General features: G+C 41.3%; 3 protein-coding genes across 12 annotated transcripts; 2 read left to right on the top strand and 1 right to left on the bottom strand.

The window, feature by feature from the left end:
* Positions 1-635: 635 nt before the first annotated feature.
* Positions 636-6,287, bottom strand: fbxo9 (F-box protein 9). 2 transcript variants are annotated; one of them, XM_035800978.2, is made up of 13 exons: positions 6,119-6,287; positions 5,202-5,282; positions 4,215-4,349; positions 4,063-4,120; positions 3,426-3,513; positions 3,149-3,276; positions 2,631-2,745; positions 2,327-2,445; positions 2,040-2,130; positions 1,850-1,945; positions 1,629-1,722; positions 1,215-1,375; positions 636-1,098 (listed from the first exon to the last, which is right to left on the bottom strand). In XM_035800978.2, the coding sequence occupies exons 1-13, from the start codon at positions 6,119-6,121 to the stop codon at positions 990-992; spliced, it is 1,278 nt and encodes a 425-aa protein (XP_035656871.1). In that variant the 5' UTR covers positions 6,122-6,287; the 3' UTR covers positions 636-989. The 2 variants fall into 2 exon arrangements, with proteins under 2 accessions (XP_035656871.1, XP_035656872.1); XM_035800979.2 differs by having other exon boundaries at positions 1,215-1,372.
* A 2,998-nt stretch (positions 6,288-9,285) lies between these two features.
* Positions 9,286-19,284, top strand: LOC118402758 (serine/threonine-protein kinase ICK-like). 9 transcript variants are annotated; one of them, XM_035800972.2, is made up of 14 exons: positions 9,286-9,434; positions 10,110-10,261; positions 10,930-10,984; positions 11,994-12,115; positions 12,244-12,323; positions 12,424-12,556; positions 14,005-14,176; positions 14,449-14,616; positions 14,877-15,260; positions 15,442-15,644; positions 15,796-15,956; positions 17,643-17,750; positions 17,919-18,026; positions 18,356-19,284. In XM_035800972.2, exons 2-14 carry the CDS (start codon positions 10,161-10,163, stop codon positions 18,508-18,510), a joined length of 1,950 nt encoding a protein of 649 aa, XP_035656865.1. In that variant the 5' UTR covers positions 9,286-9,434; positions 10,110-10,160; the 3' UTR covers positions 18,511-19,284. The 9 variants fall into 9 exon arrangements, with proteins under 9 accessions (XP_035656865.1, XP_035656862.1, XP_035656863.1 ...); XM_035800969.2 differs by having other exon boundaries at positions 9,292-9,434; positions 9,951-10,261; XM_035800970.2 differs by having other exon boundaries at positions 9,301-9,443; positions 9,951-10,261.
* Positions 19,285-19,904: 620 nt separating this feature from the next.
* On the top strand, positions 19,905-22,565 carry LOC118402757 (glutathione S-transferase 3-like). The gene is made up of 7 exons (XM_035800967.2): positions 19,905-20,067; positions 20,318-20,421; positions 20,569-20,620; positions 20,711-20,843; positions 20,990-21,131; positions 21,320-21,445; positions 21,927-22,565. The coding sequence occupies exons 2-7, from the start codon at positions 20,335-20,337 to the stop codon at positions 22,053-22,055; spliced, it is 669 nt and encodes a 222-aa protein (XP_035656860.1). The 5' UTR covers positions 19,905-20,067; positions 20,318-20,334; the 3' UTR covers positions 22,056-22,565.
* The last annotated feature ends 264 nt before the right edge of the window (positions 22,566-22,829 follow it).

Raw genomic sequence — 22,829 nt, 5'->3', positions numbered from 1 at the left:
CAAAGGTCATGTGAAAGATCAGATTTCACCATTATCATGAGGAAAGCTAATTTTAAATTGCATTTTTGCATTCAATTTCATTTAGATACATTTTGCTAAATAGAACCTTTAATACGATAAGGTAGTGATGCAACGCAGCAAGCTTCCAATCATCATATTTTGTAATCCGATACAAATTTAATGTAGATCAAATATTTTTCTAATCCGTTTCAGCTTTTCAGCCCTGGGTTCCTAGAATATGTAATAGGTGGATTATGTGTGCCTGAGATTTTTTTCTTGTGTTGGGTATGGGGCAGTGTTGTATTATGATTGGGGTTGTGTAAGAACTCTATCAGAGTTGTGTTTTGGTTGTTGGTGTGTGTGCATGCTTTATAGTCACAGATGACAGCAAGGTTTACATTTCAGTTTGCTGCACGGATTCCATTTCCTGGATTGTAAAAGCTAGTGAACTACTGTACCAAAGTAGGCCACATGTTTTCACTGCACCATGCAGCTACAACCACCAAAAAATGTAATTTAATTCAAAACTTCAATTTATAGTGTAATATATTATCCCAGATGCTTTGACCAGTCAAATGCAATGCTTAGTACACTACTCCCCTCTCAGCCGAAATCTGACAAGAAAAACAACTACGTAGTTCCCACATGTGTTTATTCCAGTTGATCTCCCAGATGGGAGAACATAGTTTACTACAGAATTAACAAAAATGTGAAAAGGTTAATTGTTGGGAACAGGTGAAAAACATCCTACTAATGCCATTTTATGTCATCATTCTGGACATCGATCCAGTCTTTAAAAGAAGGAATGATTTTTTTTTTTGTGACAGCCAAAAACATAATGGCTGTGAGACCCACTCACACCATAAGATTAGAAGCAGATGCAGTTGATTGGTATACATACATTCATTAAAAAACATTTCAGACACAAACCAACAGGAAGAGAGGTATGCATTTAGTCTAGGTGATGTGTAAACTCTGTCTCAGCTGCCCTACAATGGGCGTTCAGAAAATGCTGTGTAGCTCTTCACACGTGCAAAGTAAAAGGATGCGTACATCTGGTCCAAGTCGAAGGCAGTGACAACTGTCTCGCCGGTGGATCTGCAGGAAAAAGTCAACATTAATAAAACATTTTATGTCCCCAATAATTTCTCTTGCAATGACATTCATAGACTGAATGCTGTCAAAATCAAAACCCTGGATAACCAGTGTATTACCTGTAGGTGATGTGGCATGAATGGTGGATCCAATTCAGCTTGTTGAAGCTCTGGCGCCCCCCGGAGGACAACTGCAGTCCCACATGAAAGCTGTGTTCTGTCTCGGGCGCCGCTGGGTTCCGCCGGCAGAACCGAGAGATTCTCTGGTACTCTGCCACCTTCTGTCAAGAGAACACACACAGGGAGTCAGAACTGGACAGACAAATCACTTTTCAATCATCTGTGGACGATGACACGGGTCTAAGGAGTCTGAAGTGTTAACAATTAGGTCATTTGTAATTTTCTCCTTGTATTATGTGTCCTGCACTGCACCAGTTGACCCAGTTAATGTGTGAGGAAACTGCCTATCTTGTTGGGTTTAAGTTATAACAGGAATGGAAAATATGCTAATAACTTTCCACATCAAGTTATCACCTCTTCTTTTCTTTTGGAGACAACAACAAAGACTTTGGTTTGATTGTCTGTGTCCTGCGACAGACGATAATGACCACACATAATGGACTCCACCCTGTGTAAAGGGAAAATTAAAGCCATTAATGTTACAAATCAAATCGTTTTGACAAAAAACTAACTATTATTGCCCTGAAATGTTACACTGTCGTCCAAGTCTGGAGTGTATGTTGTGTTCTAAAGACCTGGTGTTCCTGCTACGTAGACGGGGAACAGTGACCAGTGGGTCCTCAGGTGTGGTCAGCATCATGACTTGGCCATCAGGGAAAAAACGCAGATATCTGGGGACAAACAGTACACCTAGTCTTATCTGACTGCATGATAGATCATTAGGATATCACAACAAGGAAACTAGTGACTGACTGAGGACCCTACCTGTAGTACTCCACTTGGTGCCAAGCCCTATAGAATCCATCAAGGGACTCCTCTCCCTGACGGATGTATGCCGTCTTGCTGATGTAAACACCTTCAAAATCAATATTGAAAAACCACAGATTGTTTTATTTGGTAAATTCAATCTAGTTTTAGCTATGCAACTTATGCTAGACATGCCAACTGTGCATTGGTATTGAGGAAATAGACAAGTCTGTGAAACAATCCCACTTATAAGGGATTTTCTCTCTCTAAGAAAGATAAATAACTAATGTTCCTTAAATGTTTACCATCAAAGCGCACACGTGGCCTCTCAAGAAACATCTCCCTCCAGGAGTTGAAGGGCACCAGTTTGGTACAGCTCCGGCCCCACGCTCTCAGACAGGCCGAACGCCAAATCTCTGGGTCCCTGAGGAAATATCAACACAGAGGGGAAATAATCATCTCTGTTCCATTTGAAAAACCAATATGTCATTTAGGAGCCTGTTTTGATCCAGTGTAAGGACCAGTCATTCACAGCACTGGCATGAATTAAAATGAATCCAAGCCATGTTCATTGAAAATATGATGGATTTGTATAGTCTATGGTCTGACCTAGCACAAATGTAGAAGCCTCTACAGACTAAGGAGAGCTGCTCCAGGGCACGCAGGTCCAGATCACGGGACACAACCCAACGGAAGATGTACATCAAGACCTCTGGGGGCAGGGCTGGGGACAGAAACCAGACCGTAAATACAGTGTAATAATAGAGTAGTGCCAATCTAATATGCTTCCAGACAACGGTTTATTGAGACGTTTCCATCCTGACCCAAGATCCCAGTGGGATAGAAACACTGAAGACTTACCCGTGTGTCTTAATAAATCACTGTGGGAGCATATTATGGGAGTTGCCAACATTACTTTTTACATGTTATTCATGTCTTCTGTCTAGGACCTGAATTGTGGTGGTCTTTGTAGCTCAGTTGGTAGAGCATGGCACTTGTAATGCCAGGGTAGTGGGTTCGATTCCCAGTAGCACCCATTTGTAAAATGTATGTACGCATGACTAAGTTGCTTTGGATAAAGTCATCTGCTAAATGGCATATATTATGATTGCCTGAGCTCTCCCTACCTGAGATGTGCATCTGAGCCATATCCACCTCAGGAACACATATCTTCAGAGAGTTGTCTTGCAGAGTGAGCTGCTGATGGAAGTAGGCCAATAGATCCTCTATTTCACCATCCATGTCATTCTCATTGCTTAGGAAACAGATATGCAGTGTCACACATGGTAGGACTTGTATGGAACAGAGGAGTGACAAGGAGTTCAGATGGCGCACACTTTCAATGTGTACGGTATTCAATGTAGTGTTACAAATTGCCAAAAGTATTAAGATGAAAAGACTTACCCGCCATCTGGATCAGGGGAACGACTGTAGTTGATTTTGAACTCAATGTCAGGCACAATCTGCATTGCCCTGCGATAGTACTTAATTGCTGTAAATTAGGGCAGGAAAAGGGTTTAGCTGTGCTTTTATGTAAAAACATTATTCCCAATCCCAACTACAGTCACACAAGAATCCCATTCAAGTCATGGTACTGATATTAGTATTTTTGCCGCATCATTTTATAAATCATCAATAAAATACTTTGTTGAGCTTCACAATCCATTTTAGATACATACTATGATCATTAGCACATCACATAGAAACCAGTGAGTGACTGAGGCCCCTACCTGTAGTCAAGCCCTATAGAATCCATCAAGGGACTCCTTTAGACATGACACACAAAAAAATGATCAGTTCCATGACTTGAATGAGTTTTGCCACAAATGCAAAAACATTACTAAACTAAACCAAAGCATGGATTGCTGTCATACCTTGTCCATAGACTGCTGAGAGGGCAAGGAAACCAATGTGTCACTTTGTAATTGGGTGAACCATCCCTTTAAAAGGTCCATAATTTTAACCATACTGAGACAAAATACTAATTTTCAAAAGTGAGTGCTATTTTGCTTTTCCCAACTTGTCTCACAGACATGCATACCTTCATAAACAGCTCCATTCTCTTCTTCCTCAACAGCTTTAAGGAACAACTCTCTGGCCTAAGACAAAGAAACAAAATATAGTAACGATAGTGAAGACAACTATTAGCATGCAGTCAAATCTGTTGTAAAACTACTATTCTAAATGGCTGACTTTTTCCTCCCGGGCCAGTTCCTGTTTTCTTTTCAAGTCTGCAGCTCTCGACGACAGTCCTCGGTTCCCCCCATTGGACGCAGAGTTGGGCTTCAGTTCAGACATCCACTGGGCCCTGAACACATTGAGCTCCACCTAGACATATGGACAATGATGTACAAGTGACTGACATGAAGCGTTTTCTTATTGCCTGGGTCAAGTAGTGAGTAGTCTAGTAAATTTAGCCTGCTCTGAGGTTACCCCAGTGGGCAGGTGAAAACAAGAAAGCATTCCAGTAGCCTAAAACAGATCTTTCTAGTTCCTCCCCATTGTTTAAATAAAATACTGACAATTGATGGAAATCCGGCAAGTTAAGACCTGCTTTTTTTTATACTGAGACCAACCAAAACACAAAGAAATCCAGTACTGATCTTTCTGATTCCTCCCCTATGTGTAGGTGAATAGCAGCCAATATAATATAGCACTTCTGCATGTAAAAAGCTTGTAAAATTTCTCAGGGCAAGTGATCATAATCTTCAGCCAACCCCCAAAAAATACACCTGGTGCCTTTAAGACTTTAATGTGTACACACACAAAATGACAAATCATGAGCTACAACACTCCATTGTGTCAGCTCTGTTAATCATAACTGAGTGCATGGCTGCTATCATGAAAAAAAAAAATCAATATGGATTTCTACATTTAAAGACTTCATTATCATGCAATCCTGAGACGTAACAATAACTGTGTAGACTTTGTATTGTGGGGTTCTAAAGTGGCGCTGCGGTCTAGGGCACTGCATCTCAGCAGTGCCCAACCTGGTTCAATTCCGGTCTGTATCACAACCGGCCATGGGAGTCCCATAGGGCAGCGCACAAATGGCCCAGCATCATCCGGGTTAGGGTTTGGCCGGGGTAGCTCGTCATTGTAAATAAGAAGTTGTTCTTAACTGACTTGCCTAGTTAAATAATGGCTAAATAAATAACAATTCAAAATAAGTAATCTTACGTGGAGGTTTGCATCATCAGTACTTCCATTCTCTCCATCTTGATCTTCTACAATGCCAAGAGAGTTGATAACGCTTTCAGCCTGGGCAGAAAAAAACATGTTTTGTTAAAATAACTAGGCCTAAACATGGCAGAGAATCACAAACAAATGTCTAACAAATAGGGTTGAAATAAATCAGCAAATATTTAAGTCATTAACCAAATGCAAGCTTTGTTTATGGGAGTAATGTGGTTGGACAGAAAGACAAGCACAACAAATATTCAAGGAGGATGGGATCACGGTTAAAGTTACTTAGAGGTGTAGCATGCACAATGTGCACACGTTAAGTAGAACACGTAGCTAACTGGAGACGAACTGCATTGGCTTTTGCCTCTGCCCGGCAAGGCACTAATTTAACGTTACCTATACATGTGACAAACAGGAAGCAAGCATGGTTTAGCACGCCACATTGCCTGAATGTACTTTTCAGACAGTTAACTTGTCTATTCATCTTTAATGTATCAATACATTAACTACCAGTAGCTACCTAGTTAGCAAACGTTAACTAGTTCGTATCATTGTGGGACTCCCAAGTGGCGCAGCGGTCTAAAGCAGTGCTCGAGGCGTCCTTACAGACCCTGGTTAGATTCCAGGCTGTATCACAACCGGCCGTGATTGGGAGTCCTATTGGGCAGCGCACAATTGGCCCAGCATCGTCCGTGTTAGGCCGTCATTGTAAATAATAAGTTGTTCTTAACTGACTTGCCTAATTAAAAAGTGGCATGTTTTACATGCATGTTTACGACTACGGGACACGTCATGCAACCACCAGCAGTAGGCGTGAGTGACCATACTTCCTAGCTAACGTTAGCTAGCTAGCTCGACAACAAGTAGCCGTGTGCAAGGATTAGCCTAAAAAACAAACGACATTGAGCTACCATTATGGCTTATCTGTAAGCTCTTCTGTTGTCCGTAAACGTTTTCAGGAAAGGGTCTACAGATCACGGTCAGAAAAACGGACAACACAACGTGGAAATTTGAGGGATCGCAGAAATGCAGCCATTTCGACGACGTGCTGACGAGTGTGTGTAGCTAGAAAGTCACTTACAACGGTGTGTGGGCGTGACGTCAATACACCACGTGACTAACTATTATGCACTATATCAGCACTCTTATCACAGAAGTTTTTACCTTTCTGCTTGTTGTAGGCTAATACATGTAGGCTAGTACATGGGCCACACAAACAAGTATCATCCTTCCCTGATTAGCATCTTTTGCTAAAATCGTTCCATCCTAGAGTGATCCTGATTCCCGATTGTACCATGTAGGGGGTGTTATTGTTATGAAAGAGAAAGTTAGGGTACATCTCAATATAGTCTGAATTGGCATCTTCTCTTCTCACAACTTGGAAAAACAGGACTGGTTAAAGCAATATGGTTGGGAATTAGCTTTACCTGTTCAGTGCAGATGAAGGAAATGAAAAAGCCACTTTATGCAATTTTTTAAAAACCTTTATTTAACCAGGCAAGTCAGTTAAGAACAAATTCTTATTTTCAATGACAGCCTAGGAACAGTGGATTAACTGCCTGTTCAGGGGCAGAACGAAAGATTTATACTTTGTCAGCTCTGGGGTTTGAACTTGCAACCTTCCGGTTACTAGTCCAATGCTCTAATCACTAGGCTACCCTGCAAGATGTACCCAAATGTTTTATTTGATTAAACTTCATAACATTAAAAAAAAGTGGTACCCTCACCCCTGTCCCACCCTAAAAGCAGCCAATCACACACTCCCAGCATACAGCACAAGTCAAAAATTTGGATACACATACTCATTCAAGGGTTTTTATTTAATTTGACAATTTTCTACATTATAGAATAGTAGTGACGAAATCAAAACTACGAAATAACACATATGGAATCATGAAGTAACCAAAAAAGTATTAAACCAATCAAAATATATTTCTATTTTAGATTCTTCCAAGTAGCTACCCTTTGCCTTGATGACAGCTTTGCACACTCTTGGCATTATCTCAACCAGCTTCACCTGGAATGCTTTTCTAACAGTCTTGAGGGACTGAGCACTTGTTAGCTGCTTTTCCTTCACTCTGCGGTCCAACTCATCCTAAACCATCTCAATTGGGTTGAGGTCAGTGGATTGTGGAAGCCAGGTCTTCTGATGCAGCACACCATCACTCTCGTTCTTGGTCAAATCGTCCCTTACACTGCCTGAGGGTGTGTTGGGTCGTTGTCCTGTTGATAAACAAATTATAATCCCACTGAGCCCAAACCAGATGGGATGGCGTGTCGCTGCAGAATGCTGTGGTAGCCATGCTGGTTAAGTGTCCCTTGAATTGTAAATAAATCACTGACAGTGTCACCAGCAAAGCACTCCCACACCTTCTCATTCATGCTTCCTGGTGGGAACCACACATGCAGAGATCATCCTTTCACCTACTTTGCATCTCACAAAGACACGGAGGTTGAACAAAAAATCTAAAATTTGGACTCATCAGACCAAAGGATAGATTTCCACCAGTCTAATGTCCATTGTTCATGTTTCTTGGCCCAAGCAAGTCTCTTCTTATTATTGGTGTCCTTTAGTAGTGGTTTCTTTGCAGAAATTCAACCATCAAGGCCTGATTCACGCAGTCTTCTCTGAACAGTTGATGTTGAGATGTGTCTGTTACCTGAACTCTGTGAAGCATTTATTTGGGCTGCAATTCCTGAGGCTTGTAACTCTAATGAACTTATCCTCTGCAGCAGAGGTAACTCTGAGTCTTCTTTTCCTGTGGCAGTCCTCATGAGAACCAGTTTCATCATAGTGCTTGATGGTTTTTGCAACTGCACTTGAAGAAACTTTCAAAGTTCTTGAAATGTTCCGTATTGACTGACCGTCATGTCTTAAAGTAATGATGGATTGTAAATTTCTACTTGCTTATTTGAGCTGTTCTTGCAATAATATGGACTTGGTCTTTTACCAAATAGGGCTATCTTCTGTATACCCCCTACCTTTTCACAACACAACTGATTGGCTCAAACGCATTAAGAAGGAAAGAAATTCCACAAATAAACTTTTAACAAGGCACACCTATTAATTGAAATGCATTTCAGCTGGTTGAGAGAATGAATGCCAAGAGTGTGCAAAGCTGTCATCAAGGCAAAGGGTGACTACTTTGAAGAATCTCAAATATAAAATATATTTTGATTTGTTTAGGGGGAGGGGGTAGAAAAAGGAAAGGTCACCTGGACCCAAGCAGGGAGGGTGGGTTGGCAGCTACAAAAGCTTGGTGAAGCTTGCTAACTGTGAAGCTGCTGAAGAGGCTAACGTTAGTCAACTCCAACTGACGCAACATAACAATATGACATAGCAATATGTGTTGAAGATTGGGTTGGTGTCAGGTCTAATGATTTATATATACACTAGCTGCTCCCGGAGGGCACTGTTCTGAAGCCTCCACACCTCCATCTTGGCCCTCCCTCACGGTGTAAAAAATATTTTGGAAGCTATAGAAATGCATTTATTAATGTCTACATTTGTTTTTGCCACCTTGATTCTATTTCGGACACATTAATGCATACTTTTACTATATATTATGTGAGATAAACAGAAAAATAAAAGATTAAAAAGTATATAAAACATTTTCTTTAAAGTATAGTTTTTTGAAAGTTCTGTTACTGTCCCCACTACAAAAAAAAATGTATCTTAAATACATGTAATTTTGTTCTTGAAACATTTAATGAAATACCGTAGAATTCCATTTATTGCTATGGAGGACTGCTCCTTCTGGGGAGTGCCAAAATGGCCGAACAGTGGCTGGAATTCCAACTCGGGACTCTTTCCAGAGCTCCGGCTTTCAAACCACTGACGTCATGAATTGGCCATATATTTTTCCTAGTTCCCAGTTCTTTTGAACATGGCATAAACCCAGGATTGCATATGCTATTGTCACGTTCAGATCGATTTCGCAGTCGTATTTTTTCTGAGTTCCCAGTTGTTTTGAACGCACTGAAGTCGGACATTTCCGAGTTCCCAGTTCTTTTGAACGCGGCATTATATAAATCATTGGTCAAAGCAGAGATGATACACTTTGTACGCAGGCTTGGTCAGATGTGGTAAGAACACCAAGTCCAGTAGATGGCGGTAATGTGACATAACATTGGTTGCCAACCTCCGTCAAACACCACTGATGTAGAATACGCAAATCTGCGACGCCCTTGGTCGAGCAGCTGTGATTTATTGTGATGGGCCTGGAGGTAATGTGAGTGAGTGTGCTCGACTCTATACAAGTAGTTTATTGGTGTTGTCTTCAAATGTCCGTTATTCGAGTTGAAACGGATTGGGTGGGTGTCTTTTTAACTATTTTGACTTTGCTTTTTGTCATTATTATCAGCAGAAGTCAAAGATTGATCGTGTGTCTAGCTAACGTTAACCTTAGCTCGACTGCAACATCTGTTTCTCGTTGCAGCAGTAAACATAACATGACATTCTGGTCAGAAATCTTACCAGACAGTTTTTACTCTTAAAATCGTATGCATGCCAGCCCTGTAGGTAACGTTTGCTAGGTAGCTAGTAATGAAATAGGCTAAAACAGTCTGACTACTGTCTGTTGAAGGTCTAGTCAGAAGATCATTTGCATGAAATTAGAAACCATCTGTCTCAGATTCCTTGTATTGTCTGGAAACGGAAAAATAAGTGTATATTTCTCCCCTGTGATTGGTTCTATGGCTTCCTCTAATGACACCCCACCCCTTCCCATCCCTTTTCCTCAGGATGAGGCAAGAAGCCCATGACAACATGAGTCCTCCAGCTGTGCCTGTGGTCCACTGTTGTTGTCACAGGAACATCTGGTTACACTCAACTGCTGCAGGAGGCTGCCAGCCTACCACCTCTGTGTTCCTTCAACCTACCACCTCTCTGTGTTCCTTCAGCACGTATTGATCTGATCTGCTCCTGGGCGATGTTGAGGAGAGGGCAGCACCATGAATAGATACACCACGCTCAGGCAACTCGGGGATGGCACCTACGGCTCAGTCATCCTCGGCCGCAGCCTGGAATCAGGAGAACTGGTCGCAATTAAGAAGTGAGTGGACATTGTCATAGCATTGTTAGTATGAAAAAAAGAAGGCTGTGATCTCTGTGTGCAATTGCAGTCCCACCTTTTGAAGGGTTGGTGTATAGTGTAGGTTACATATTATCCTCTGGTACCTAAATTGGAATGGCTTCAACTTACAAGTTGTTGTAGCTGCTAAGCCGTGTAGTAAAATTAGCTGTCAGTGCCTGTGGGATTCGCTAGGAATGGCATTAGCCGGTGGCCAATCCCACGCGTGGTTAAGCTGACAGCTGTCTAGGCAGATGTCGACGAATGAAAGTGTACGGATGACTGACAGGCCCACCTATTTGGCTGAGTTGAAAAAAAGGCATCTTTTGGTGAGTACCTTTGGGCAGGATCATAAAAACGTCTGGCTTCTAGTTATAACTTTGACAGGAGGTATGTGGGGGGTTCGGCAGCCACAGACTAGTTGCATAAATTTATGATGTTGGTGCTCTCTTGAGCTCTCTTGAGATTGAAATGGACAGGGCCTCTGCCTGTTATAAACCTGCTCTTTTCAATCATACATTTTATACGTATTCATCAAACTTCTTATATCAATGAAAAGAGTCCCGATATGATTTACAATAAAAAGTATGATCTATGATATGTTGGTCCTTTAATTCAGTTACGCTGAAATGATTACATATTTGTTTCAGAATGAAGAGAAAATTCTACTCATGGGAGGAATGCATGAATCTTCGTGAGGTCATAGTAAGTTCTCCTTCCCAGATATGATGCTTGTGGGTAAAGTGCTCCACCTAGTGCAGTGTTTCCCCTAGGATTTTGTCCAGCAGTGGTGGAAAGGGAGGCACTGTACCACACCGGTATAGGGCAGCCTAAAGAATACAGCCTATGCTTTCAGTTGTTCAGTTGTCTACTGTTTCACCTCTACTCAAAACCACAGAAACCAACACAAAGAATCGAGAAGGTGACTCTTGTGTGTACTGTCTTTGGATTTTAACTCTCTAGTTCCTCACTCAGACCCAGACATTCATTCTTTGCTGAGAGCTTGAATCCAAAGGAGTATAGCAGCATTCTAGAAGAAAACCAGCCCTCCAGGGATCTTGGTTGGAATGTCAGCTGTAAATAGCATGTGCCACCACCAAGACCCATAACGACTTTCCCCTCTACTCAAAACTATGGCATGGTGCCTCCATTTACCTCCATCCTTTTCAGTGCATGGGAAAACTTCACCTGCATTTACTATGATCTGCTCTAGTTTTCTTTATTACACCTGAGTTATAAAGCATAAAGAAATCCCTAAAGGCTGCACCTTAAGAAATACCAGTTGTTCCCCACACTGTACCCAAGATGATATACAGTTTATTCATGCTTTGATTGTCAATCAATATTTTTATTTTGAACTATAGTGTATTTGTTGTATGCCGGTTTTAAGGTTCAGATCTTCTGTCTTACCTTTTTATTTTTCTAAGTCTGGAGGCCGACAGCAGCTTAATTGGGGAGAATGGGCTCGTGGTAATGGCTGGAGCGGAATTATTGGAATGGTATCAAATGCATCAAACAAATGGTTTCCAGGTGGTTGATGCCATTCCATTTGCACCGTTTCAGCCATTGTTATGAGCTGTCATCCCCTCAGCAGCATCCTGTGGTATCTAAGTCTGGCCATGATGGAGTGTTGCAGAGCTGTTTTTGATGATTTACAGATTGAGGTTATTTCCCTGGTTGCTAAGGTACCATCTAATTTGTTCACTCCTTTCAGTCCTTGAAGAAACTCAACCACGCGAATGTGGTCAAACTCAAGGAGGTTATACGGGAAAATGACCACTTGTACTTTGTCTTTGAATACATGAAGGAGAACTTGTATCAACTAATGAAAGACAGGTAAATATAGCTTTTTTTGATTCACATAGCCTATATTTAGGCTATTTGAAATGGGTTTAGTGCTTTGGGGATAATTGTCAGTAGGTCAAAATCATAGCTCATATATTGTTATCTGTATCATGTTACAGGTCTCGGCTGTTCCCTGAATCTGCCGTGCGAAATATTATGTTCCAGATACTGCAGGGATTAGCTTTTATTCATAAGCATGGTATGATTAGAATGATACACTAGCACTTTTTGCTAATGCTTTTTACTTTTACTTGCTTTTTACTTTACTTTGTATGCTCACTGTATGATTTTCCCCCTAGGATTCTTTCACAGGGATATGAAACCTGAGAATCTTCTGTGCATGGGACCAGAGCTTGTGAAAATAGCTGACTTTGGGCTTGCCCGTGAGATAAGATCTCGGCCGCCATACACAGATTATGTTTCAACGAGATGGTTAGTTTTGTTACCTCCATATGATGGGTTTATGTGTCACTAACCACATTTCTATCCACAGCTTTTATACGAGTGAAGTCATACCGTATATAAAAAATAAATCACGCGATTTAAATGCTTACAGATCATTTGTTAATTCGACATGGTGGGATATATTTATGTCGGTAAAGTTAATAATGCGAGAAATGGCGTTGGAAACGCCTTTATGCACAAATATTGATATAATAACCATCATATGTCGTGGAATTTCAGTACTGAGAGAGACTTAGTCAGTTCTTCAAACAATCATCTTATTGCAATAATGAAACTGTCAACTCAACAGTCTTGACTGTTAGGCTGAGAGCCTACCCTTTACAGACCATGCTGTTCCTTATATATCTCGTACCAAGATTGCTTAGTCATAGCTGGTTCAACCCACCCCCCCATATACTTGGGTTCATCCTATGGTCATCTGCCTCTGGTGCTGTCTCCCAGATGCCAGGAAGATTGGGACTACTGAGGCCTTTGCTCTGTTCCTCCAGGCTCTCTCGATCTCGGAGACACCCACCGCATCTTTTATCTATGGAATGCCATCTGTAGGTTTTTACTTAGCCATCACTTAATCAGTTGCCAGCCCCAGCTTCAAAACACTCCTCTCAGTTCACTCAGGATGAAGGAAATATCTTACTACAATATTAGTTAAGTAAATCATTTTAAACTATTAATCTCAAACAAATAAGGTGAACACGTAATTTTTCCCTCACACATATCAAAGTAAACTTTGAGTCACTCGATGATATGGTGTTTGGCCCTCCCACTACGACTTTGGAAACCATGCAGTTTATAAGGCTACAGATGAAATAAGTTATGATGATCTTCACAGGGTGGTGAAAGTGCAGAGTGATGAGCTTGATGCTGCTTTCCAATAAATATTGAGGGTCTTATTCTGGTGACATGATGATCGATGCTTGAATGCCATTTGACAATTTTTTTTTTTTTTCTCGCTCTTATCCATAATCTCATCATACACAGTAGGCCAGCCTACCCGTACTGTATCTGTGAGCTGTTGGCTAGAGCGCACGTGCCAAGCCCAGAGTAGACACATTGGCTATTTAATGTAACACTTTTTGTGACAAAACTATTGATAGAGTTGAAAGTCCGATGGAAACACTTTGGACTTTAGATTTTGATCCGGTACATAAAAACATACGCATTTTGTGTGCACTACGTCATCACATACGTCAGTTTGGTGGAAACACCACTGGTGGGAAAATGCGCATATTTTCAATGCGAATTTTAGAATCTTCGCCAATTGGATGGAAACCTAACTACTGACACCATATTTATATCTGAATTTATTTTTCAAATTTTCTGTCAATTTGTGACATTAAACCTCTTGTATTTCTCTTATCATGGGGAGCATCAACCAGCCTATAAAGACCTTCTCCCTTCCCTGTGGTGTCTTCCAGGTACAGAGCTCCAGAGGTGTTGCTGAGGTCCACCTCGTACAGCTCTCCCATAGACCAGTGGGCTGTGGGCTGCATCATGGCAGAGCTTTACACCCTCAGGCCTCTGTTCCCTGGCTCCAGTGAAGTGGACACCATCTTCAAAATCTGCCAAGTCCTGGGAACTCCAATGAAGGTAGCCTTGTTCTCTGGGGCTGTTAGATCCAGAATGTCAGCCAAAAGCAAGCTATACTGTCCTCACATCATCATGTAAAATGTCTTGTGGTGGTGTTAAATACAGAAATCAAACCTCACTGAAGATGTGATCAGTCTTGTGTAATGTGCTTTTGAAATGACAAACTTCACAGATTATTTGTCATAACATCAAAAAAATGGTTACATCTATTTTATTACTATATGGTAAAATAAGCAGGTCAATAATCATTGTGTTGGATCCACTTCTTCTAGAATGACTGGCTGGAGGGCTTCCAGTTGTCAGCAGCCATGAATTTCCGCTGGCCCCAGTGTGTCCCCAGTAATCTGAGCAGTCTGATCCCCAACGCCAGTACTGAGGCCATCCAACTGATGAGAGACCTACTCCAGTGGGACCCTAAGAAGAGGCCAGCCTCTGCCCATGTAGCAAACCTTGGCTTGGGCATATCTCTGTTATAATCTAGGCTAAAATAAATGTTTAGAATGGATCCTTAGAATAGTTATTTTACCATCCACTGATAGAATGGTGAATACTGAAATAATTATCAGATTTAAAGCTATGTTAGCTTGTACATTGCTAAACAGGTTAGATATTCTAACATTTTAATGGCATGTCAATTGATTAATATGTCCTGCTTTGGGATCCTTCAAAGCCAATCAATTATTTTATTCTCCATTTGCAGGCCCTCAGGTACTCTTACTTCTACGTGGGTCAGGCGTTGGGCACTCCTCAGCAGATCCTGGAGCAGGGCAGGCCTCAGCCAGGTCCCCTACCTCCACAGCCACCACAACCATTACAGCAGCCCCTGCAGCAGCTACAACCACTGCTGCTGCTCAAGCCAGTGCCCCCTCCCCAGCCAGCGCCCCCAAATCAGCATTTCACCTCGTCCAGGCCCCTGCAACAGATCCATCCAGCCCCAGTCTCAGCCCCCACCCCAGTTCCATCGTACCAGAGGCACTCAAAGCTGTTGCGAGAGCAGCCCAACCGCATGGTGAAGCAGGAGGAGACTGAGATGGTCCCACAGACCCGCTTAACTTACGTTGTTGACAAGAGCTTGCAGAGCCAGGTGAGTTTTCAGTCACCAACCAGGGCTACTTGAGCACGGCAAGCATTCATCAGTGGAATGTCGTTAACTGAATACAAAATTTAATGGAAAGTTGATGAATTCTTCATAAATGTAATTAAACTGTTTTTCTTCTTTCTCTCTCCATAGAGATTGTTAATACACCATTTCCTTTTTTTAACAGTTGACCCAGGAGGCTGAGAATGCCAACTTCTTAAGCTATCAGACGAAACCTAAGGGTGGAGGACGCCGGCGATGGGGCCATGGCACAGGCCTCCTAAAGGGTGACGAGTGGGATGACTTTGAGGACACTGAGCTGACCTCACTAAGTTTTCTGGGCAAAACAAACTTTCCTACAGAAAAACGAAGAGAGGAGACGTTGAGCAGGTGAGATTGTCTGCCTGTGTTATCCCAGTGACCTGCTTTAACCTGCGTTATCCCAGTGACCTGCTTTAACCTGCGTTATCCCAGTGACCTGTGCATTATCAGTCTGATCTTTTCAGATAAGGGCTTTATGTATTTCTGTTATGCCTTTCAGGTACGGAAATGTTTTGGATTTTAGCAGCCCCAAAGTTAAGGGGCAGGTGACGACAGGTGAGGATGCACCTTTGAATCTGAACAAGGCCATGTCCTACCAGGAGCCTTCAAGGACAGCCTCTGCCAAACAGTATTACTTGAAGCAGTCAAGATATCTACCAGGTAGAAAATACAAAAACCTTCCCTTTCTTCCAAGTGGATATTTTTAACAAGACACTTTCAGTTATTGCCAATGTACACTACTGTTCAAAAGTTTGGGGTCACTTAGAAATGTTCTTGTTTTTGAAAGAAGACACATTATCTGTCCATTTAAAATAACATCAACTTGTATCTGGAGCATCAGCATTTGTGGATTTGATTACAGGCTCAAAATGGCCAGAAACAGACATTTCTTCTGAAACTAATCAGTCTATTTTTGTTCTGAGAAATGAAAGCTATTTCATGTGAGAAATTGCCAATAAAGAAGATCTCGTACAACGCTGTGTACTACTCCCTTCACAGAACAGCGTAAACTGTCTCTAACCAGAATAGAAAGAGGAGTGGGAGGCCCCGGTGCACAACTGAGCAAGAGGACAAGTACATTAGATGGTCTAGTTTGAGAAACAGATGCCTCACAAGTCATCAACTGGCAGATTCATTAAATAGTACCCGCAAAACACCAGTCTCAACGTCAACAGTGAAGAGGCGACTCCGGGATGCTGGCCTTCTAGGCAGAGTGGCAAAGAAAAAGCCATATCCCAGACTGGCCAATAAAAATAAAAGATTAAGATGAGCAAAAGAACAGACTGGGAGATTGGAAAACAGTGTTATGGACAGATTAATTTAAATTTGAGGTTCACAAAGAAGAACATTCGTGAGACGCAAATGCTGGAGGAGTGCTTGACGCCATCTGTCAAGCATGGTGGAGGCAATATGATGGTCTGGGGGTGCTTTGGTGGTGGTAAAGTGGGAGATTTGTACAGGGTAAAAGGGATCTTGAAGAAGAAAGGCTATCACTCCATTTTGCAACGCCATGCCATACCCTGTGGACGGTGCTTAATTGGAGACAATTACCTCTTACAACAGAACAATGATCCAATGCACAGCTCCAAACTATGCAAGAACTATTTAGGGAAGAAGCCGTCAGCTGGTATTCTGTCTATAATGGAGTGGCCAGCACAGTCACCGGATCTCAACCCAATTAAGCTGTGGTGGGAGCAGCTTGACCGTATGGTAAGTGCCCATCAGGCCAAGCCAATCCAACTTGTGGGAGGTGCTTCAGGAAGCATGGAGTGAAATCTATTCAGATTACCTCAATGAATTGATAACTAGAATGCCAAAGATCTGCAAGGCTGTAATTGCTGCAAATGGAGGATTCTTGGACGAAAGCTATGTTTGAAGGACACAATTAGTATTTCAATTAAGAATCATTATTTATAACCTTGTCAACATTCTGACTATATTTCTTATTCATTTTGCAACACATTTCATGTATGTTTCCATGGAAAACAAGGACATTTCTAAGTGACCCCAAATGTTTTAACGGTAGTTTTTATCATAAAATGAGGTCACTAATCGGCATTGAGCCTTCTTTTTCAGTAAACTTTGAACTTGATGTAACTGCCATTTTTCTACCAAATCAGAGCCATAAGCATATGTACATGCTCTGATATAGAATGCCTAATGGTTTTCAAACCTGGATGAAACCACATTCTTTTCAGCACCTGATTATCAATGATCATCATCTCAGGAGTGGCTATGTTGCTGAGTCATGATGATGTAGTCTTGTTGAACCACAAGGGGCAGCTTGTTGCAATGGAAATTACATATCAAACTCTATTTCCTAATCTATCCCATCTAACCCTGCAGGTTTAAGTACTAAAAAGAATATGGCAATAAATTCCAACTACAGTGAAAGCAACCTCTGGGGCAGCAAAATTCCTGTTGGAGGAACACTTCCTAACCGAGGCACTCATGGTAATGATTTGTGTTGGGACCAATGTCCTGCATGTTTATCACCTGTCATCCTACTACACTAGTGAGAGGGCTGTGTGGTATAAGCTAGGGTGATGTCTATCTGTGGTGTGTGCTAACAGTATTACATGTAAGGTACATTTCCTGTTATCTTTGATGGCCCAATCACAGGTTCAAATACTCTTCCAAGCGGATATGTACCGAACTATTACAAAAAAGAGGTTGGTTCTGCCGGCCAAAGAGTGCAACTCGCACCTATAGGGGACTCGACAGCATCAAGTGAGTGATCTATAGGGGACTCAACAGCATCAAGTGAGTGATCTATAGGGGACTGGACAGCATCAAGTGAGGGACCTATAGGGGACTGGACAGCATCAAGTGAGGGACCTATAGGGGACTGGACAGCATCAAGTGAGGGACCGGACAGCATCAAGTGAGGGACCTATAGGGGACCGGACAGCATCAAGTGAGGGACCTATAGGGGACCGGACAGCATCAAGTGAGGGATCTTTATAGTCTCGATGCACAGTTGTCAATCCAGGCTAGGTGCTGTGTAGTAACGTAATTCTATTGTAAGGTGATAATGTGGCTTGTCTCTGCTGTCACAGATTATGCAACCTGGAGGTCGTCTAGCAGAAGTCAGATGGGTGCCTCGTCCTATGTGCCGTCGCCCACCAAGACTACGCCTGGCCTACGGTCTCGCCCCCCAGCACAGGCCATCCATGGGCGCACAGACTGGTCTGCCAAATATGGACACCGCTAGTGGCCTCTTTGGGACACTTGTGTTATTTCAGTACTTCAGATTTGTCTTTTCCCTATAAAAGGAAAAATGTATGTTTTCATATCAAAGTATGTACATGTTATACAGCAATAACCTTGGTTTTGTATTAATCTGTGTCTATTGTTCAATGTACAACTTTTTCAGTGTGTGTGTGTATTATATGGATAAATGACCTCTGCAAAATGTTGGTGTCGTCACATTTTGTTCAGTGACAAATTCCATACCATTTTTTTTGTTTATTGCATAGCATAACTTTCTCAACCCCTTCTTAAAATGTTTGTTCCATAGATTTTGTAAAACGGCCCCATGACGTCCCCACGATCCAGTCTATATGCATTTTATATTGCAAATATCACTGTGATATTTTGGCCAACACTGTTTTTCTGTTGCCAATTTGTCTTTTTTTTTACATGTTTTTCTTGGTGCTTTCTTTCATGAGACATTCTGGAATACAGGAAACACTTGATCATTTTTATATTTTATTCATTGTTTTTTTCTCTAAATCAATAACTGTGCTTTATTTTAATCAGAATTGATGACACAATTGGCTTTAGTGTTATCTTTATCTTTGTAATGAATTGTGTGGCTCTCAAAAAAAATTATTGAGAGATTGTACGTTGACTTGGTTTATCTGCTGGGCCAAATTGTAAAAACATGTATAACTGCCAGTTACCAAATGCCATTGCTAACATTTTATTTATGTGGTATTGTAATGACCATTTCATTAACAACAGTTAATAAAGTAATTGGTGTGTATATCGTCTGAATTAGTAATTAAGTAGTTAAGAAAAAAATCTTATTTACAATGAAGGGTCGTTGTGGCCAGGAGAAGAACAATGAATGCTCTTGGGTCCAGAACAGTTTTTTTTTCCAAAAGAAGGCAGACTGCCACGTGCAGTGCCTCATTTGGATGTGTCTGAAGTCTTGGAGCTTGACTTCCCTACGTTTCTCCTACAAATGGGCCTTGAGCTTGTTTGGAGGTTCTAGCAGGGAGTGCAGCTACGCGTATACCAACGATGCTCGTCCGGGAAACTCGTCCTCTTCCACCGAGCGCGGGGCTTCGGGAGGGACGCACATGGAGCGGTGAGGGAGGAAGGGGACACCCGCCTAGCCAGCCAGATCAGCCGAATCAACCCTAGCGATCAATGGGGTGACAGATGTCGCAGCCAGATCGCCCTCACATCCGCAGTAAAGGATTGGCTCGTCGGTTTATATATCAAGAAAGAGTCATACGATTTGCAGTTACGGTTTGTATTATTTTTGTTGGTCGTATTTTAAAATACTGTTGTCTATGACATCTTCTGTAAGAGGGAGACGGAGAATATGTGATTTGCCTTCTAATATGTTTGTTTCACAATGCATTTGTTATTTTACCCATGATGCCTTGCAGACATGCAAATCTCCAACTCAACTCTCATGTCGGTCATATGACAGTGCTTGAGTTTCACTTATTCGTTAGAAGCGTTTCGTAACTTTGTAAATTAACTTATTCGGAGCTCACACACATAACAGGTGCATACTTGTCTCTCGATATATAAGGTCAGTATTACTTCTTAGACTTATCTAGAAATTTTTGGTTGATAATTGCACAGACATCCGCGTGTTTTGTAATGCTTTTTTTCAGCTTTATTTTTGTGTATGTTTCAGTGTTCTAGTTTCAGAGTAGTCTGTTCACAATGTATTTGACAGGCATGCATGCACCAAATCTATTGCAATGCATCTAGCGCAACAATGCTGAATTTGCACACACGTGAAAGCGTAATGGAATATGGTTATTTCTTTCCTACAGTAAACTTCAATTTCACCATGTCTGGAAAAGTGGTGTTGACTTATTTCAATGGGAGGGGGAGAATGGAGTCAATTCGATGGCTTTTAGCAGTTGCTGGAGTTGAGGTACGTAGGCTGAGCAAATAAAACACAATTTGACTGTAGGGCGTTTCCATGAGTTGAAATAGTGGCTAGACAAACATGTGATGCCCACAGATAGATCACTGAACTGGATGTTCTGTCATAATTAAAATGTACATTTTATGTCCACAGTTTGAAGAAGTGAATATAACAAAGCGTCAGGAATATGTAAAACTGTTGAGTGGTAAGTTTTGGTCACAATGGTAAATAGAAATCTGATAACATGCTCATTGTTTTGAAGGGTGTTTCATTGTTTAACCTTCTTTTTTTAAAGATGGAGCACTCATGTTTGAGCAGGTTCCCTTGGTGGAAATGGATGGAATGAAGCTGGTTCAAACCAAGGCTATCCTGAACTACATAGCAGGGAAATACAATCTCTATGGGAAAGACTTAAAAGAACGAGTCATGTATGTATGACATTTTTTTATGATTGAATTCTAACATTTATTTACTTGTTTGGTTGTATTGCAGAGACATAAGTGAAGCTGTTTGTACAAAACAATGAGGGAAATCTGCTATGGTTTCAAAGGGTTTGGTTTTCATTTACTTTTAGGATTGACATGTATGCTGAGGGCGTGCAGGACTTGATGCAAATGATGATGGCGTTGCCCTTCATGCCGCCTGACACCAAGGAAACTAAACTGGAGGAGATAGAGAGGAAAGCAACAAGCCGTTACCTCCCTGTGTTCGAGAAGGTACTGTATGATTTGGGCCTTGGCCAGATGGGAAGAGTAGAGCTCACTCAGGGAGGAAATCTAATCTAAGCTATTATATTAGCATAACAATTGAAACAAACCATGTTTGCTAGGCAACAGAAAAGAAGGTTGGCACGTTTGTACAAGTTGTATTGTATAAAGAGGCTGTGCTTGTGATTTTCTCACAGGCGCTAATTGGCTCCCAGTACCTGGTGGGTGTTCAGTTGAGCTGTGCTGATGTCCAGCTACTTGAAACCACCTTGATGTTGGAGGAGAAATTTCCAACAATTCTTTCCAAATTCCCTGCTGTTAAGGTAAAGTTGATTACAAATGTATTTTGTTCTTGACAAAATAATCATTAGTCAAATCATCTTGTTTCATTTGAGTCTCATCAAAACATGTTAGAGGTTGACATAACCCCAGTAGCATATGAATATCACATACCAGCTCCACAGCACATTTGTTAGATATCAGTATACAATATGACTGGACATACCGGTTCAAATGTACTGCTACAAAACCCTGGGTGTGTTCCAATAATCTCTCCTCTCTCATGAAGTCTACACTCTTTCAGTACTTCCCACAAATCTCAAAGCATTGGATTAGTGGAGGCATATTTCTTTTACCAGTAATTGCCTTTCAAATCAGTAAAGGGGAGAAAAACAAGTGCACACCCTGGGAGGAAGGATAGATGATTAGGACATATTACACAGCAGATTTAAAAGAAGGGTAAAAAGATCCATGGATACTTCAGTTGATTCATTCTTGATTGGGTGTGAATGGTTTTCTTTTCAGGCTTTTCAAGGTAAGATGAAAAGCCTACCAGCCATTCACAAGTTCCTGCAGCCAGGCAGCAAGAGGAAGCCTCAACCAGATGACGTATATGTAAAGACTGTGTGTGAGGTGTTAGACTTCAAGCTCTGATTCTCGTCTAAACATAAAGTAAAATTGACTTTAAAGAGTTGAAGCTAATATAATATATTACCTATACATTGTTCCATATTGTTATTCCAAGTCATAATTTCTTGTAAAATGCTGTGGAGAAATTATAACATAAGCTTATGAATTGTTTAACCCTGGCAATATGAGTGTGGTGTATTGTTTGCAAAATTGTTTTAGAACTAGTTCCCTTTGTGCTCACAAGAAGTTTCCGGCAATACCCAAGAGAGAACCTTGATTTACTTGGGTGAACGCCCAGAAATAGCCTCTGAGAATTTTATCAGGAGCAGGTGTCTTGTTACACATTCTCTTTTGTACCCAAAACTCCTCGTGCTGAGGATAAATCGTGTCTGTGTGAGTTGTGTGTATCCTAGTATAAAAGGTGCCTGGGGACAGTCCCCTCGTAGAGCTTCTGACCAACCTGTACTGAGTGTGCAGAGTTTGTTGTAACCTTTCCACTGGCGTGACTCTTAATAAAGTTAATTTACTAATTGACTTGATGAGTCCTTCATGGTAATTTCTATTACAATGTGTAAGGACAATTGTTTAATGAGCACAAGTATTTAATGTTTTCCAATAATGTGCACAAAGAAAAAGGCTGAACAAACAAAATGTTTGCTGTAACTAAACCCTCTGTGTCTGTGAGTTTTCCATCATTGATAGAGGCTATTTACTGTCATGCAACTGAATATGATTATGTAAAACTACTGAAAGGTTAGTAGTCAAACCTGCAATGCTATAAAATGTATTTTGTACGAG

The sequence above is a fragment of the Oncorhynchus keta genome, chromosome 24 (assembly GCF_023373465.1).
Source record: "Oncorhynchus keta strain PuntledgeMale-10-30-2019 chromosome 24, Oket_V2, whole genome shotgun sequence".
In the NCBI taxonomy this organism is placed as follows: Eukaryota; Metazoa; Chordata; class Actinopteri; order Salmoniformes; family Salmonidae; genus Oncorhynchus; species Oncorhynchus keta.
The sequence above is the reverse complement of the archived record's forward strand: the minus strand, read 5'-3'. Positions and strand labels throughout refer to the sequence as shown.

What these genes read in the sequence shown, in the direction of transcription:
- fbxo9 (XM_035800978.2), bottom strand. An exon ending in GGCTCAGATGCACATCTCAG is followed by an intron (nt 2,746 to 3,148) that starts GTAGGGAGAGCT and finishes TTCTGTCCCCAG; the next exon opens with CCCTGCCCCCAGAGGTCTTG. An exon ending in TCTCCAAAAGAAAAGAAGAG is followed by an intron (nt 1,376 to 1,628) that starts GTGATAACTTGA and finishes TTCTCTTGACAG; the next exon opens with AAGGTGGCAGAGTACCAGAG.
- LOC118402758 (XM_035800972.2), top strand. Translation starts at nt 10,161, where the DNA reads ATGAATAGATACACCACGCTCAGGCAACTCGGGGATGGCACCTACGGC. An exon ending in GAACTGGTCGCAATTAAGAA is followed by an intron (nt 10,262 to 10,929) that starts GTGAGTGGACAT and finishes TATTTGTTTCAG; the next exon opens with AATGAAGAGAAAATTCTACT. An exon ending in TCCTGGGAACTCCAATGAAG is followed by an intron (nt 14,177 to 14,448) that starts GTAGCCTTGTTC and finishes CACTTCTTCTAG; the next exon opens with AATGACTGGCTGGAGGGCTT.
- LOC118402757 (XM_035800967.2), top strand. Translation starts at nt 20,335, where the DNA reads ATGTCTGGAAAAGTGGTGTTGACTTATTTCAATGGGAGGGGGAGAATG. An exon ending in TAGCAGTTGCTGGAGTTGAG is followed by an intron (nt 20,422 to 20,568) that starts GTACGTAGGCTG and finishes TTATGTCCACAG; the next exon opens with TTTGAAGAAGTGAATATAAC. An exon ending in ATATGTAAAACTGTTGAGTG is followed by an intron (nt 20,621 to 20,710) that starts GTAAGTTTTGGT and finishes CTTTTTTTAAAG; the next exon opens with ATGGAGCACTCATGTTTGAG.